The sequence below is a fragment of the Euleptes europaea genome, chromosome 12 (genome assembly GCF_029931775.1).
Source record: "Euleptes europaea isolate rEulEur1 chromosome 12, rEulEur1.hap1, whole genome shotgun sequence".
In the NCBI taxonomy this organism is placed as follows: domain Eukaryota; kingdom Metazoa; phylum Chordata; class Lepidosauria; order Squamata; family Sphaerodactylidae; genus Euleptes; species Euleptes europaea.
In genome coordinates, this window is record NC_079323.1 from 1,252,379 (window position 1) to 1,269,628 (window position 17,250).

The window sequence follows — 17,250 nt, forward strand, 5'->3', positions numbered from 1 at the left end:
CTGGGAGACCTGGGTTCGAATCCCCACCTACCGTGGAAGCCCGCTGGGTGACCTTGGACCAGTCGCAAACTCCACCTGGCCTACCTCACAGGGTGGTGGTTGTGAGAATGGAGGACGGGAACAATGTTCCAAGCTGGTTCAAGGCCCAACAACGGGGAGAAAAGTAGGATATTAATAAATAAATGCAAATGCATCATCCCGCTCCCCCATAAACTGCTCCTCTGCATTGTGTGGGCAGGCTGTAGCAGGCAATTCCTTGTTTGTAGCTGTCTGTCCTCTTTGAACGCAGTTGCGGAGCGGCAGGAGTCTTTGAGAGCACATGGAGGGAGACTCTTTTGGATGCTGTTCTAACAAGGAATTCTTGCCCGCTGTAGAAAATAAGCAGGGGAGGGGCTGTGGCTCAGTGGTAGAGCATCTGCTCGGCATGCAGAAGGTCCCAGGTTCAATCTCTGGCAACTCCAGTTAAAAGGGTCAGGTAAGAGGTGATGTGAAAGACCTCTGCCTGAGACCCTGGACAGCCACTGCCGGTCTGAGTAGACAGTACTGACTTTGATGGAGCAAGGCTCGGATTTAGTATAAGGCGGCTTCTTGTGTTCAAGCACAGGCCGCGGCTGTTCTTACGGGGGAGGGGCCGTGGCTGGCTAAGTGGTGGAGCATCTGCACGGCCTGGAGGAGGGTCCCAGGTTCAATCCAGGGCTCTAGGGAGCCACTGCCAGTCTGAGGAGACGAGTCTGACCTTGATGATCTGATTTAGTATAAGGCAGGTTCATGTGTGTTTAGGGAGGCGCCGTGACTCAGTGGTAGAGTATCTGCTCGGCATGCAGAAGGTTCAGTCCCCGGCAGCATCTCCAGTTGAAAGGACCAGGCAAGTAGGTGATATGAAAGAATCATAGAGTTGGAAGGGACCACCAGGGTCAGCTAGTCCAACCCCCTGCACAATGCAGGAATTTCACAACTACCCCCCCTATACCCCCAGTGACCTTCTACTCCATGCTCAGAAGATGGCCAAGGTGCCCTCCCTCTCATCATCTGCCCGAGGTGATAGAATCAGCCTTGCTGACAGATGGCCATCTAGCCTCTGCTTAAAAACCTCCAGGGAAGGAGCACTTACCACCTCTCGAGGGATCCTGTTCCACTGAGGAACAGCTCTCACTGCTAGAAAACCCTTACTAAAGGCCTCAGCCTGAGACCCTGGAGAGCCCCTGCCAGTCTGAGTGGGTAATATTACTTGGATGGGCCAGTGGTCTGATTCGTTGTAAGGAAGCTTCATGTGTGTGTGTGTGTGTGTGTGTTCACTGCATACACCACCACTACTCCCCACAGTCTGTGCGTGAAGCTGAGTTTCCTGATTGCATACAGAAATGGCTCCTGGATAGCTGCTCTTGATACAGCTCTCAGTGGGGCAGCTGCTAACCCTCTGTCAGGAGCAAGCCATGAGGATGGTATGCAGTAGTGCAATTGTGCTGCTCCCAGGTTCTGTTGTGCTGTTCTGTCCAAGGCCAGTCTGTGCCCCGTGTTTAGTCTTCATAGATTCCCATACAGTGGGAATTGCCAAGTGCTCCTTCCTGCCTTTGGGAGGGGGGTTGCCTAGGTTACCAGTTATCTCCTTTTGCTTTTCCATATATGCTATGCACCTTGCCTTTGCCCCTTACTAGTGTCCTTTTGAATATGGCTTCTGAAACCTGTCGATTCTAACCAATAAAACTGCTTTCGTGGATTTGCCATCTGCTGAAATCTGTTTATGGGTTCGCCGCAGGGCTAGAGCTTACACCCTCCGCTTTCTGTCTTCTCGGTGCGTTAAACAGGCTCTCGGAGTCCCCCTTCAAAGTTCACGTGGAGAAACTGAGTTTGGAAGGGAGGACAGCGGACGGGGACCACCACTTGTACCTCATTCCGTTGGAGATCAAGCTAAAGCACAGCACAGTCCACATGGATGAGCCCTGTCCTTTCCTGGCCCCAAACCCTGGAGTGACGGCCATCCACGAGTACGCCTCATGGGCCAGAGAGGCATCTGGAGACCCAGAGGAAAGGGAAGGTGAGCACCGAGCGGCCTGTGGCCGGAAAGGAGCATCCTACCTGCTCCTGTCCCTGGAGGGGCCAGGGCTGAATGGTCTGCCCTCGGGTTCGTTCCAGCAGGCTGCCTTTACTGCCCAGACCAGTGAGTGAGCCTGAGATTCCAGGGCGCGTCAGTAGAGCTCTTTCAGCCAGAGCTGGCATCTCGCAAGGCCTGGGTTCCAGATCCCCCGCAGGCTCAACTCTTGACCACCTGCCTTGTGAGGAGGGTGCAGCAAGGAAGGCATTTCTGGGGATTGCCTGACCAGTCAGAAGGCTGTGGCTTCAGGGCAGAATGTGGCGTAGCCTGCTTCTTTTAAAAAACCAAACGTCCCCTTGTCCAAACCCCATAGAAGGTGGGACAGTGCGCTCTCCAGCCTCCCCACGATCAGGATACGGTTGGCCGTGAGTGAGTAGCGGGGGCCATGCAGAAAGATACCCTCAGGCCAGCAACTGGTATGGGCTGCCATGCAGCAGGCAGACCCTAGGGCAGGGATCCCTAGGGGAGGGGCTGTGGCTCAATGGTAGAGCATCTCCTTGGCATGCAGACGGTCCCAGGTTCAATCTCCAGTGAAAGGGACTGGGCAAGCAGGTGATAGGAAAGACCCCTGCCAGAGACCCTGGAGAGCCACTGCCGGTATGAGTAGACAATACTGACTTTGATGGACCGAGGGTCTGGTTCAGTAGAAGGCAGCTTCATGTGTTCATGAGTGTTGATCCCCAATGTGGTGCCCCCCGCTGACACCTTTCCTAGTTCCTGCCAAGCATTTTTAGAAAGTGGCTGGGGCCAGGCAGGGCGACTGGCCACTAGAGATTTGATCGACTGAAGATTTATAAAAATGCTCATTCAGCGGCAGCTGCCACCCCACAAGGATCATCACTGTGTGAAAGTAAGCTGTGGTCGCTGGCTCCACTCCTGCGGCAGCCATTTTGTGGCAGTGCCGACCACACTGTGTCAGGATTCCAAAGGTGCCCGCAGGCTCAAAAAGGTTGGGGACCCTTGCCCTAGGGCAATGTGAACCTGGTAGAACTGGCTGTGGGAAAAGCCTGCCCCCCCCCCCCCCAGTGGCTAGGAGCCTGCCGCAGCAGTCCTGGAACGCCCTGTGCTGACCCCTTGACGCTCTCTTCCCAGCTGTGGTCAGGCACTGGTGCTTGGTGTGGACCTTGTGTGAGGCGCTTTGGGGCCGCCTGAAGGAGCTGGAGGCCCACTTGGAGGAGCCCAGTGAGTACATGGTGGCCCTGGAGCGCCGGAGGGCCTTCTCCCAGTGGCTCTCCCAGACGGCTTCCGAGCGGATCGAGGACGAGGTTTCTGCCAGCCAGCACGACAGTCCTGCAGAGGCGGTCTTCAGCTGCCTAACCGGGAAGCGGATCAGCGAAGCCTGTGGGCTGGCACAACAGTCTGGTAAGAGGGTGCCTTTCCACCTTGCCCCGGGGAACCAGGAGGGGGAGGGCCGTGGCCCAGTGAAAGAGCCTCTGCTTTGCATACGGAAGGTCCCTGGTTCAATCCTCGGCGTCTCCAGTTTATTAAAAAAAAAAAAGGACCAGGTACTAGGTGATGTGAAAGACTTTTCTCTGCCTGAGACCCTGGAGGGCTGCTGCCAGTCTGAGTAGTTTATGCTGGCCTTGATGGACCAAGGGGGGTCTGATTCAGTAGAAAGCCTTTTCATATGTCCATGTGGCTGGGTTGCTTTATGCTGGGGGAGGGAGCACCCTTGACAGACTGTGGGAGATTGCCTTTGAGCTTGCTTAAGGGGTTGCCTTCCTCCAGTTATAGGATTTTTGGGGAAAGGAATTTCTGCCCTTGAGAACCTTAAATGGATGATGGAATAGAGGAGCGACTGGGTCTTGGATTTCCTTGCATAGAGTCTGTAGCTCACAGGAGCTGCTCCTGATCTCTGGGAGCTCCTGAGCCAAGGGCGACTGTGGGTTGGTAGGGGGAAAGATTTATATCCCGCTTTTGCTCAGGTTCAAAGCTTGCAAACATATTAAAAGTGAACCACTGTTAAATAAAACTGCAGCGGTTAACTCTTAAATTTTTAATAAAATAAATTTTAAAATTGGGAACATAGATATTTAAGGCAGCAGTGACCTGGCCAAAACCCAACAAGAGTGATCTAAGTAACCTGGACAAAAGCAACAAGGTCCCAATCACCATGTGGCAGTAGCTCGGTCAAAAGCAGAGTGAAACAGAAGTCTTCACCTAGCAAGTAAACGCAGACAGAGAAGGAGCCGGATGAACCTTTCAGTGGAGAGGGGGGGCACAGACTGGTTCTGATCCCTACCAGCCTCCCTTTGGAATGCCATGAGACCCCAAGAGCTCAAGGGTGGGATATAAACAAGTCAGGGATATTGTCAGACACTTGTCAGGGGTGCTCTAGTCTAGGCTGATCCTGCACTGAGCAGGGGGTGGGATTAGATTACCTGTATGGCCCTTTCCATGATTCTAAGGTCTGTATGGGAGGGGAGGGCCTTTCGGGTGCCCTGGCCCCAAGCCGTTGGCCCCTGGCTGTTCTTTGATATGAGTCTGGTTAGTGGATGCGACCTTTCTGTTCTAGGGGATCACCGGCTGGCGCTGCTCCTCTCCCAGCTGGTTGGCAGCCAAGAGGTTCGGGAGCTCATGGCCATGCAGTTAGCGGACTGGCACCAGCTGCAGGCAGATGGGTTCATCCAGGAAGAGAGGCTGCGTATCTTTGCCCTGCTAGCTGGCAAGCCGGTGAGTGGCAAATGCAAAGCCCGGGAGTGTTGTGGTGGGTGCCCCTTGCAGGCTCCGGAGTCTTCTGAGCATGTGTACCCTGGACTCTGGTTGGGTTCAGTTCCTGAGGTGGGTGTCAGACTGCCCTGAGCCAGCTTTCGCAGGCTCCCAGCGGAAGACTCACAGGCATTCGCCTCAGTCAGCCATGCCTCAGTTCTTACACTTCTTCTGTAGGTGTGGCAGTTGTCAGAGAAGAGAAACATCAATGTCTGTTCCCAGCTGGACTGGAAGCGCACTGTTGGCGTCCACCTCTGGTACCTGCTTCCCTCCACTGCACCCCTTTCCCAGGCCCTCAGTATGTACGAAGCTGCATTCCAGGTAAGCAGCAGGCATGGCTTCACCAGATTGAATGGAAGGTAGCATGGCAGACCATGGCCTGTGGTGGTTCTGCTCAGCTGCATTAGGATGCTCTTCCTCATACAGGAATGAAGCCAACTGCCAGCGTGCAAGGGAAAAGGCCGGGGTCTTGTGCTCCTCTAGAGTAGGCATTCACACAGTGCTAAAAAGTGTGGTTTCCTGTGTGCTTCAGAGATCTCAGTGAATATTTAGAGAATGGTTCTCAGCTCTCTGCCCTAAGACTTAAAACTGTGCTGTGGCTGAGCTCCTTTTCTCTGTTTCTGGCTCAGCATAATCTGAATTTGTCCTGGCACCAAGGCCTGCTCAACACACAATAGTTTCCCATATTTTGGCTGGTGATGTGGTGTCTGGCAAGACTACCATGCCATGAGCTTTGACCATTGCAAATGATGATGTGCATTGTGTGGTGTAAAGGGTGCCTCTAAGAAATTTTCTGTTGGAACGAGTCTCCCTCTTCCCCTCTCTTGGACCTCTGGATCCCACCAGTCCTTGCTGTCAATCTAAAGGAAGTTGTAGAAGCTGTTATTTTGAAGGAGAACCATGGACACACAGAGTGCTATAAAATCTCCATTCTTTTAGACAGTTTGGAATCAGAACTCTATGGCCAATAAATACTAAAAGAGTCATTTCCCAGGAGCATAATGCAGATGTTCTCATTGTCCCGGGTCAAAAAGATCATGTGACATCATCAGAGTTCTCAAAGTGGCAAACTACAGTATCAACATGCCAAACGCACATGGTAACGCTTCCAAATAAACCAGTACGGCATGTGAAAACTCTCCTCCCGTGATGACTGTATTGTCCGGACATGACTTGCAAGGCCAGGAAGCCTCTAGACCCCCCAAGGGCCCGGTCTGCCCTGCCTGCATCTGCATTTCATTCCTCGGCATTTTGTTCCCCCCAGGACTCCTCGGCGTGTGACAAGTATGCTTGTTCTCCGTTGCCACCCTATCTAGAAGGCTCGGACTGTGAGCTGGAGGAAGGCAACTCACAGCGCCCCGTGCAGGACGTCTGCTTTCACCTCTTAAAGCTGTACAGTGACAGGTAACCTTTTAAAAAGATTGATGGCACAAAGAATGTGGGTTATGCTGCAAGTCTCATCTTTAATGAATGCCACAGCCTTGGTCCCTGATAGACATCCTCAGTGGTCTGATCCTGCTTAGTTTCCAAGATCTGACGAGGTTGGGCTAGCCTGGATCATCCAGGTCAAGGCCTAAACATGGGTTTCATCTTATGCTGGGGCAGCCTTGCAATTCTCCCCAGAGGTCTGTTTTTACAGAGCCTGCGTTGCCATGTGGAACTGGACAGGTGCTGCCCAAAAAAGCAACAGATGTTTAAGAGGCAGCGACCACCTGCAGCCCTGGCTTAGAGCCCTGAGTTCTGTTGTGTCTTTCTTTGCAGGTGCTATGATCTCCATCAGTTGCTGGATCCCAGGAGCATAACTGCCGACCCCTTAGACTACCGTCTCAGCTGGCACCTGTGGGAAGTGCTGCGTGCCTTAAATTACACCCACCTGTCGGAGCAGTGCCAGGGAGTGCTGAATGCCAGCTACGCAGCCCAGCTCGAGAGAGAGGGTCTGTGGGAATGGGCAGTCTTTGTGCTCCTTCACACGCCCAACGCACAGTAAGTCTGGAGTCCTGCAGCAGTAGAATTCAGTGCTATGAAATGGCTCAAGCAGAGGCCTGTTCTCCTACCTTACTCTTCGGGGAGGAGCTGTGGCTCAGTGGTAGAGGTCTTCTTGGCACGTAGAAGGTCCCAGGTTCAGTCTCCATCTATAACCCACCAGGCTGTAGGTGACGTAAAATACCTTCCACTGCCTGAGAACCCTGGAGAGTGGCCCTGCCAGCCCAAGTAGACAATTCTGACGTCAAATGGATCAGTAGTCTAATATAAGGCAGCTTAATGTGTCATGTACCCTTCTTACAGGCATAAAGTGGGGGTGTTTTCTCTAAAACTGTGAGTCTGATTTCTAGTAAACCTTATCCATAAACTCTCATTTAAGAATGTTGCAGTTCTCATATTGCACTGAGCAATACGGCTCTACAAGTGAGGGAATTCTGCATTTGATACCCAGATTCTGCCGCTGGTCTTGACATTTTTCTCCCAAGTTGTTTGTTTAGATTTTCTTCTTTTGATATCAGCAGGGAGAGGCAAAGGAGGGGGGGTTAATACTTGAAGAGCCTTCTAGGGCCAAAGGTGCCGGGAGCTGGGGGAGTGTCGGAAGCCACCTTCTGACCTGTTCCCTGAACCCCTTTTTATTGGAGATGCCAGGGTGGGTCCTCAGACTTCCTGCATGCCTGGCAGGGGCTCTGAGGCTGAGGTAGAGCTCCCTCTTATGTCTCTAGGGGAGGAGATAGAAATGGGGCAGCAGGGGTCTTGCCAGGAGAGGCTGTCTCTTGACTCTGGATATCTAAATGTATCCTTTTGCAGATACTGCACAGGAACTGTGTGTGTGTGGGGGGGGGGGGAGTTAGTAGTGGAGGCTAAGAGAACCGTTGGTAGACATGGAGCATTAGGACCAGCGATTCAGAGGGCGGCCCATGTTGGTCTGCAGTAGAGCCGCTGGAGTACAATCCTGTAGCACCTTGGAGACTAACAAGATTTTCGGGGTATGAACTTCCAAGAGTCAAGGCTCCCTTCAAGTCAAGCTGAGTTGACTGACACGCCGCTTTCCCCGCTGTGTTTCCCCCCCCCCCCACCGCCAGCATCCGCGAGAGGGCAGTCCGGGAGCTCTTGGGCCGCCACTGCCTGCTGTCGGAGACCCCCGACTCCTGGGCCAAGGAGGCCTTCCTCATGGAGCGGCTGTGCGTGCCGCCAGAGTGGATCTATGAAGCCAAGGCGGTGAGGGCCAGGATGCAGGTGGACAAGCACAAGGAGGCCCTGTACTTAGCCCGAGCTGGGCACTGGAACCCATGTCACAGGCTGGTTGTCAAGCACTTGGCAGCAGGTGAGATTTATTTCTCCACTGAGTTGAATGGATCTTTATGGAGTAAAGCGGTCGAATGTCGTATCCAGTCTTTAGGAATCTCTTTCTGACCTAAAAAAGCACAGGTCATCGGCAGCTCTTTCTTCCATCTTGAGCTGCTTGCAAAAGCTGGATTCTGGAAATGCGACAGTAAGAGCACGCAGAGTGTGCTCACCTCTATACCTAGGTCTACACTTGCCGCAATCCCAATGTATTTTGACTTTCTGATAATCCCACGATACAGACGATTATTTATGTTGGCTAGACTGAATGCCATCCCATCAGGGGAGTTAATAGGTCGTTGAAGTAGGGTACCATACTGTGAGAAAGTATGTCAATGTGGTTCTGGCCAAATAGACATTCTTCAGCATTCCTTGTTTAGCTGTGACCTGCTCAACGAGGATAGAGACAGATGGATAAAGCCTTTTATTCAGGAATCTGTCTCTAAACTGGATAATCTGAGGGTTCTTTTAGCAGGGGTGGATTTTAATAATACATTGGCAGTCGCCAGATTTCTTCCCCAGTCAATTAAGCTAAAAAAATACTAATTTCCTTATGGGCTATTTAGATAGATCCTTTTTTCCCTTCCTTTTACTTTGATCTCAGAGTGACAGTGTTCAGGGCCGAATTGGCCATATGAACAATATCATTAAAATAAGTTGGCAGCAGGTGAGAAACGGCAGTGGCGCCCGCTGGGCTGTGTCGGTCCCGACTTCTCCCATTGCACACGGCCTTCTGGCCACCCTCAGAGGCCAGTGACGCCTTCCCCTGGTGCATCTTCCGTTCCTGGGGGGTTTCAGAGCATCAGGTGGTCCCGTTCCTGATGCTGCTGCCGCTGCCTCCAGCATCTCACTACGTTCTCTTGTAAAATCTGGGCCTGCCTCGTGACAACTTGTTGTTCCCAGGCTTACCTGTACAGGTGCCCCCCGTTGAAGCCACGCTGTCTCTTTCAGATGCCATCATCAACGAAAACTACACTTACCTGAAGGGGTTCTTGGAAGACATGGCCGCCCCAGAGCACAGCCGGCTGATCCAGGACTGGGAGACGGCTGGGCTGGTTTTCCTGGACTACATCCGCGTCATTGAGATGCTTAGCAGGATTCAGCAGGTACTGCTGTGCTGAGATGCAGGTTCAGAAAAAGCACACGCAGAGGACATTCCTCCTGGGACGGTGTGTCAGTAGAGAGTGGAGGTGGGGCGTGTGGGGGGAGCATGTAGAGATCTTTGCATAATAGACAAGCAGCTGAAGAAAACGGAATAAGGAGATATTGGAAACTGCCCCATTCCTCATGGCCAAACAGTAAATTGCCCACCGTTGTCAAACACTGAAGTTAGTGATAGGTGTTGGTTTGTGTCTGCACTGATACATTGGGGAGAGGAGGATAGGGTAGCTGCAGAATGCATGTTATGTGCCATCAAGTTGCTTCCAACTTTTGGCAACCCTGACCTCCAAAACGTCCCATCGTTAACAGCCTTGATCAGGTCTTTCAAACGAAGGACCACGGCTTCCTTGATTAAGTCAATCCATCTCAGGTTGGGTCTTCCTCTTTTCCTGCTGCCTTCCACTTTTCCTAGCGCGTTATCTTTTCTTCGCATAATGTGACCAAAGTCACGGTTTAGTTATTTTAGTTTGTTGATAACACACACAGACAGACATATATTCCAGCTGGCATCTGGGGTTGCTCTTGTGCCAGGTGCTAATGGCTCAGTGGAGTGGTCAGATGGAGCTGCTCTGACCCGGAAGGGAGGGGGAGGGGGGGTCATCCCAGAGAATGATGCTTTTCCCCTCCCCGGTCATGTTTTCAGCTGGATTGCTCTGGGTACGAGCTGGAGGATTTGCACACCAAAGTGACGTCCCTCTGCAACAGGATTGAGCAGGTCCCTTGCCGCAGCGCCAAGGACAGATTGGCTCAGTCCGGTAAGGTCATGCACAGAGTCCTTCTCCGGGTCAGGAACAGGCTGGGGTGGGGGGCCGGGTGGAGCCCTTGTGGGCCTTCTGGATCTGACCCAGCACAGAAGCCCCAGTGTGGCTGGGTCAGGAAGGTTCGTATGCCCCCAGGGCCTGAGCAAAAAGTCCACTGAGGCTGTGGTGTAACTGGAAGTTCTATCCCAAGGACTTGCCAAAACACAAACCTAAACCTAGAAGAAGAGGAGTTGGTTTTTATATGCCAACTTTCTCTCCCACTTAAGGAAGAATCAAACAGGCTTACAATCACCTTCCCTTCCCCTCCCCACAACAGACACCCTGTGAGGTGGGTGGGGCTGAGAGAGCTCTAAGAGAACTGTGACTAGCCCAAGGTCACACAGCTGGCTTCATATGGAGGAGTGGGGAAACCAGCCCGGTTCACCAGATTAACGCTCATGTGGAGGAGTGGGGAATCAAACCTGGTTCTCCGCATCAGAGTCCGCCACTCTTAACCACTGCACCACACTGGCTCTGAAGTCTTCTTTACTGCAGCCTTCAGTTGTGCGCATAAGTAGAGATTGGTGCCTGTAGTCTAGGAGCGGGGGCTGGACACATAGGTTACACTTGTTGTGTTGCTGACCACAGGATTTCTTACACCCTTTTTACTCTCCCCCCCTCCCAGAAATGGCCAAGAGCATCGCCAACATCTTGCGCGTGGTGCTGAGCCTGCAGCACCCTCCGGACTCTGTCTCAGACTCCACCCCCGACATCCAGAGAGTGCCATTGCGCTTGCTCGCCCCCCACATCGGCCAGCTCCCCATGCCCGAGGACTACGCCTTGGAGGAGCTCCGCGGCCTCACGCAGTCCTACCTGCGGGAATTGACTGTGATGCAGTGAGGCTGGCCTGCCTGCCTGCCTCTGGACACGGACAGGACCGATCCCTGCTGCAGCTCTGAGCCCCAGCTTTTAGGGCTGAACGCACACCCCTTCTGCAGCACCCTTGCCTGCTGCAGAGAACTCCTTCCCACCCCCAGATGCTGGGTGGCGGCCTCCCTCCCGGCTTCCTCCTAACCACAGAAATGGAAAGTGCACAGCTGGGACCTGGCTGGGGGTGTTGTCGAACCCCTCGCCTCCCTCCCCCATGCTTTCCCTAGTGTTAATAAAGCCTCTGCCACTGCTGAAGTCAAGTAGGGTGCTTATCAGGCCTGCGATGTCAGAATCTCTGAAGCGATGAGAAAAGTCGTCTCCGGTCTCAGCAGAACTCTTTTGGGAAAGGCTTCCTTTTGGCACAGGAGAGGCTTGAAGTGCATCCTAGATTGCTGGGGTGGAGGAGGCAAACTGGGTCGGAGGGGAGTGTCTCCAGCGTGCACATGCCTTAGGGGGCTGGTCAGCGCTGTACCGTGCCGCATGGTGTTGGGAAGGGACCTCTCCTCTGAGTGCCACGAGCACAAATTCCGCTGGAGATGCACCCCGTGCCTGCTCAGCTGACCCGTGAGCTGACACCTCTGTCGGTATGGTGGCCTTTGTGCCAGGGGTGTGTATGAGAGACATAAAAGGCCTGTGGCTACTGAGAGGAGGGAGGGTCTGGAGCCTTCTTCATTTGAGGTTTGGGGTCCCTTCTCTTCCACTCCGCCTAAGAGCGCAGCAGGCGTTCAGGGACAGGTGAAGGCGGGCTCCTTGGCAAATGGTGGGGCCTGGCCTGCTCAGTCAAGGCCATGGGTCTCCCGGCCATGTGGTTTGGTCACACTTGCACAAAAGGAGTGGCGAGGCAAGAGGAGGGGGTTTTATCAAGGGAGCAGCAGGGGCTGAATTTGAGCAAGTGAGGCAAGTGCTGGGGGGGGGGAAGGTGCACCTCCACCCATGGCTGAGCACGTGGGCGGTGGCTGCTGCGGGGGCATTGGTGAGTGTGTGTGTTGAGTCAGCAAAAGTGGGGGGACGCATGAAGCTTATGTAAAGGTTTTTATTAAAAACTATAAATAAATGATCCAGATTATTTTCTTGTGTTTTCTGGAAACACTTTCTAAGAAAAAAATAAAATGTTTATAGCATTTTCCTGATCGCTTCTCTTCTTTCCCGCCCCATTAAGAAAAACAAACAAACACAGGATCGATTTATCAAAGAATATTCCCAAACTCTACTGCCCCCTTGTATCAAACCTGGAGCTTGTCTTGGCCGGCATTTAATTTTGCTTCTGTCCTCTCTAGCACCCATCAGTGAAATACATTAAAGCCGCCGAAGCACGTCTATATCCCCATGAGTGTGTTTACCTCGGCCTGCCGACGCTTGACAAAACAGGCGTGTCCCCATCTGACTTCTGAAACAAAGGCAGGATGGCTTTTGCAGGGTTTGGGTGATGCTCCCGGCAACCTGTAATGCGCGAGCACGCCATTTGCAGGAGCAAAACTTTGCAGTGTGTGGAACTCCTTTCACAATAGGTCACAACCTACCAAAGATCACTGCAGGAGGACAATGGATAACTCATGGGAAGGGGTCATGGCATAGTGACAGAGCCTCTGCCTTGCATGCAGAAGATCCCAGGTTCAATCCCTGGCATCTCCAGTTAAAAGACTAGACCCTGGAGAACCGCTGCCAGTCTGAGTAGACAGTGGTCCTTTATGCATGGGTGCTTTGACTCACGGTCGCCCCTCGGTTGTTCCTTGGAGTTATGCATGAGTTTTCTGTCCTTCAGAGTTGACCTCGCGCCCACCCAACACTTTTCTCAGGTTTTCCCAATGCTGATTTGCCACTGATTTAAAGTCTGCTCTGAGATCAACTTGGTTCAAATTGTAGCTATTTGTGTGCGTAAGACATTCGGGCTTCCCTCTACTCCAGCCGAGCCACATGGTGGGGAAGAAACAAGTGTTTGAATCAGGAACCAACTTAGCTGTACTTGCATGGACTCCATTGAAATACACATTACAGCACAAAAACAGTTGCAAGGAAAATGCAGAAAGGATTTTCCGTTAAGGTCACTTGGCTCCAATAGACTGGATTGACAGCCCCCAGAGTGGAATAATGGTCCTATGGAACAATCTGTGCTCTGGGACTGGAATGACAGCTCCCAGAGTGGAATGACACCTGGGAGTAGCAGAAGTGTCCTGGGACTGGAATGAAAACCCCAGAGTGGAATTATGGTGCACTTTGGGGGCTGTCAATACTGTGCCAGAGTGACCTTAATGGAAATTCCATTCCACATTTTCTTTGCAACTGTTTTTGTGCTGTAATATATTTCAATGGAGCCCATGCAAGTCAATGGGCATTCCTGGCTCCCATGATCTTCAATAGGCCTTCCAGCCTCTCCCACTGTTTCCAGTGGGCAATCCTGTCATTTCTTTTAGTACATCCCTTTGCAGACTACACCCAATTGCAAAGCAGCGGTTTGTAGAGGCAGGGACTCAAGATGCTCCGCATTTGTGCTGGTGATTCTGCAGAACAAAAACTTCTGGTACTCCAGGACTTCCTTCAGGGCAAACCACCACCATGCATAGGATTTTGAGAATTCAGATAAGAAAAGTGTGGGTCAAGGGAGCATCGAACCCAAGGTACAATTGCCATGCATATAAGATAGGGTCGCAAGGCCCCTCTTTGCTACGGGCGGGAGGTTTTTGGGGCAGAGCCTGAGGAGGGTGGGGTTTGGGGAGGGGAGGAGCTTCAATGCCATAGAGTCCAATTGGCAAAGTGGCCATTTTCTCCAGGGGAACTGATCCCTTTCGCCTGGAGAGCAGTTGTAATAGCAGGAGATCTCCAGCTAGTACCTGGAGGTTACAACCCACAATTTTATACAACAGTTATAATAACTCAAATTGCTGCCAAACAGTCTTTCTTAGCACTTTGTGCTTTAAACAATTCAAATCTTCACCATAAACAATTATATTGTTTAAATAAATTTCTTCCAAAAGGATAGTAGTTTGTATGGTTTTTTAGGATTATCTAGCAGTCACTAACTGGCTTCTATATGGGACTATCCTAGATGATCCTGAAAAACCATACAAACTACTGTCCTTTTGGAAGAAATTTATTTAAACAATATAATTTTGAAGCAATACAAAAACGGCCTGAGGTGGCTGAAGAAATTTCTTTTGAAACAGCACTACTCACCGGGAAGCTGTCCCACCTAATATGAACTACATGGACTGTTTTTGTAATTTCTTTTGGTTTATGGTGAAGATTTGAATTGTTTGAGACTGTTTGGCAGCAATTTGAGTTGTTATAACTGTTGTATAAAATTGTTTTGATTTACAACATTATATAAAAAAGACTTTGGCATAAGAAAATTCATTATAGCCAACACCTTATTTGGGGTAACATAACAATAAGCTCTTCAATAGTAGTAAGTTTGAGAAAGAAAATATAAGCCATACAGCTGTGTTTTTTGTTTGTTTGTTTGTTTTTTGTTTTGAATGACAGTACCTGGAGGTTGGCAATCCTAATAAAAGAAGCAGCCTTATACTGTGGCTTGGGGTGGGGGGGAGTATTTGCATAACTCCCCCCTTTGACCAATTCCATCCTTCCCTTGGAATCCCTGAAATAAAGCTTCTCAACGGGGGGTAGGGGGTGTCTTTGCCAGTTTTGAACTGCAGACCTTGGAATGCTTAACCTGCCTTACAAGAAAGGTTTGTAAACTTTGTGCTACCTAGAAACTACTTTTGCCAAGTTCTAGATTTCCCCCTATTCCCTCTCACTTTGTCTGGCTGCGTGTGCTTAGAATAATTTTTTAGAAGTTGATTTAAACCAGAGAGTCCCCGCTGAATCCGTAGGACCACTGAAGTGAAAATTCTGTCCAAAGGACAAAAGGCTGAGTAACCAACCAACTAGAGGTGACCGGTTAGTGCAGTGGTTCCCAACCTTTTTTTGACCAGGGACCACTAGGACTTTTTTGTTCGGTGCAGGGACCCCAAGGTTCAAAATAAAAATTCAGAGAATTTGAAAATAAACTTTAATCATAACTGTTAGTTAAACATTAAACTTAGAATAATATTTGAATATATTTTTTTATAATAGAGAACTTTTAATTGAAAATATTAATTTATTATGGATTTATAACTTTGTTTTGCGGACCTTAATTTAGTTCTCGGGGACCCCTGGGGGTCCGTGGACCCCCGGTTGGGAACCAGTGGGTTAGTGGGAGTTAGCGCTATTCAGTCAAGGGAGCTGCCTGACATTTGGCCAATCTACAGTGCTTCAGGTAAGAAACCAGACACGAATTCTTTCCCAGTTAGACTGGGAGAGACCTCTTAAAACTGGTGTGAATCAATTCCACAGAAGAATAAGCTCTATCAGAGCTGTGACTAGCCCAAGGTCACCCAGCTTGCTTTGTGAGTAGAAGTGGGGGAAAGAAATCCAGTTCTCCAGATTAGCCTCTGCCACTCATGTGGAGGAGTGGGGCATCAAACCCGGTTCTCCAGATCAGAGTCCACCTCTCTTAACCACTACACCACACTGGTCACTATGAATAGTAGCCACTGATAGACCTCTCCTCCATGAATCTGTGTAATGCCCCATTAAAATCACTTTATCCTATGTAAGGAAAAGACACTGTGCCAAGGGCATGTGGCAGCACCGGGAAGCTTCTGGCTCTGCTTCTGCAGAACAGAGCTAGCCTGCTTCAGGGCCCATCTCCCAGTGGCCAGCAAATGCTCTATTTGTCGTGGTGGCAGGTGCGAATGATCTGCAGTGCTGGTCACGTGGGATTGTAGTAGTTCACCAACACCATCCACATGGCATTAACAACTTTGCTTGTTCCTCTTGCAAAACGAGAGAGGATGGATCCGTTTGATCTCTGTTCTATTAGCTTTATGTGGGGTAGAGTTGCCAGCTCCAGGTTGGGAAATACCTGGAGATTTTGGGGCGGAGCCTGAGGAGGGCAGGGTTTGGGGAGGGGAGGAACTTCAATGCCATAGAGTCCAATTGCCAAGGCGGCCATTTTCTCCCGGGGAACTGATCTCTATTGCCTGGAAATCAGCTGTAATAGTGTGAGATCTCCAGCCAACACCTGGAGGTTGGCAACCCTAATGTGGGGCTGCCTTTGAGAAGTGTTTGGAAACTTCAGTTGGTACAGAATGGGGCAGCTGGGATGTTGACCGGATCATAGGGACCACATCACGCCAGTCTTGACCACTCTGCATCAGCATCTAATCTGTTTCTGGGTGCAATTCAAGGCACTGGTCTTGAGCTTCAAAGCGCTATAGGGTTTGGAACCAACATAGCACCGCCTATTCCCTTATGAAGCCGCTCGACCACTGTGGTCATCTTCAGAAGCTCTGCTTTGGACGCCCCTGCCTTCTGAGACTAGGTGGGTAGCAACCCGGGAAAGGGCCTTCTCGGTCGTGTCACCAAAGCTCTGGAAATCCCTCTGCAGGGAGATTCGTCTGTCCCCTTCTGTTGCCTCCTTCCACTAGTGGGTGAAGACCCCTTAGTTTCATTTGGCATTCCTTCCATGATCTCACCTTCCTGTTTTAACTGTTGTTTTTATGTTTTTGTATATATTTTAGGTCTGGTACTAATGATGTGTTTTTGGTTGGTTTTAACGGTAGAAAAGAGGTCCAGGAGCACCTTTAAGACTAACAAAATTTCTGGCAGGGTAAGAGTTTTCATGAGTCGCAGCTCACTTCTTTTTTTTAAAGGTTTTTAAGATGTGATGTTATTATGTACATTTTAAATTTGTTAGCTGCCTTGGTGGTCTTAATGAGGGCAGAAAGGCAGGGCATAAATTACTGTTAATAATAATATTAATAATAATAAAATATTCCTTTCTGTACCCTGCTTTAGCTCACTGGGACTTCCCACACTCCTCTGTGTTGGTGTAATCTATCTCCGACTGACTGCTCATTCCGAATCTTCCTTCCAGGAATCCTGCTGGTGGATCTCAACTTTCTCCACCACTTTCTGAAGCTGCCCTCTCCTTTGGCTCTCCCAGCTGCCAACTTGCTGGCTTGCTATTTGCTCCCACCTTCGGAAAGGTAAGGGGAATCCGTCAGTGGCTACCAAAGCGGAGGCAGGCTGAGTTACACGGCCGCCGGACCTGCTGCCTTCACAAGGACAAGCTGAGCCGCTGCCCTGACTTCTCCCGGCACGCAGAGAGCCTGCCTGCTTTTGCCTCGCTAGCATGGCGCATAAAGCCAGAGGCTGACATGTCCTTTGGATAGCTCAACAAGCCTCCTTTCAGTGGCTTTGAACCACCACCACCCCACCCCCTGGATTAACTTTGGCAAGTGTGAC

The 17,250-nt window shown here is 50.8% G+C and overlaps 1 protein-coding gene across 1 annotated transcript in view; it reads left to right on the plus strand.

Moving 5' to 3' along the window:
* The window catches only part of NUP98 (nucleoporin 98 and 96 precursor), a 45,060-nt gene extending 34,131 nt beyond the window's left edge, over window positions 1-10,929 (plus strand). The window contains exons 23-32 of the mRNA XM_056858649.1: window positions 1,806-2,035; window positions 3,185-3,454; window positions 4,608-4,765; window positions 4,979-5,122; window positions 6,066-6,205; window positions 6,563-6,784; window positions 7,867-8,108; window positions 9,080-9,234; window positions 9,933-10,044; window positions 10,715-10,929. Of these exons, the coding sequence (XP_056714627.1) occupies window positions 1,806-2,035; window positions 3,185-3,454; window positions 4,608-4,765; window positions 4,979-5,122; window positions 6,066-6,205; window positions 6,563-6,784; window positions 7,867-8,108; window positions 9,080-9,234; window positions 9,933-10,044; window positions 10,715-10,929 (1,888 nt within the window). The remainder of the gene's footprint in view (window positions 1-1,805; window positions 2,036-3,184; window positions 3,455-4,607; window positions 4,766-4,978; window positions 5,123-6,065; window positions 6,206-6,562; window positions 6,785-7,866; window positions 8,109-9,079; window positions 9,235-9,932; window positions 10,045-10,714) is intronic.
* Window positions 10,930-17,250: the final 6,321 nt, after the last annotated feature.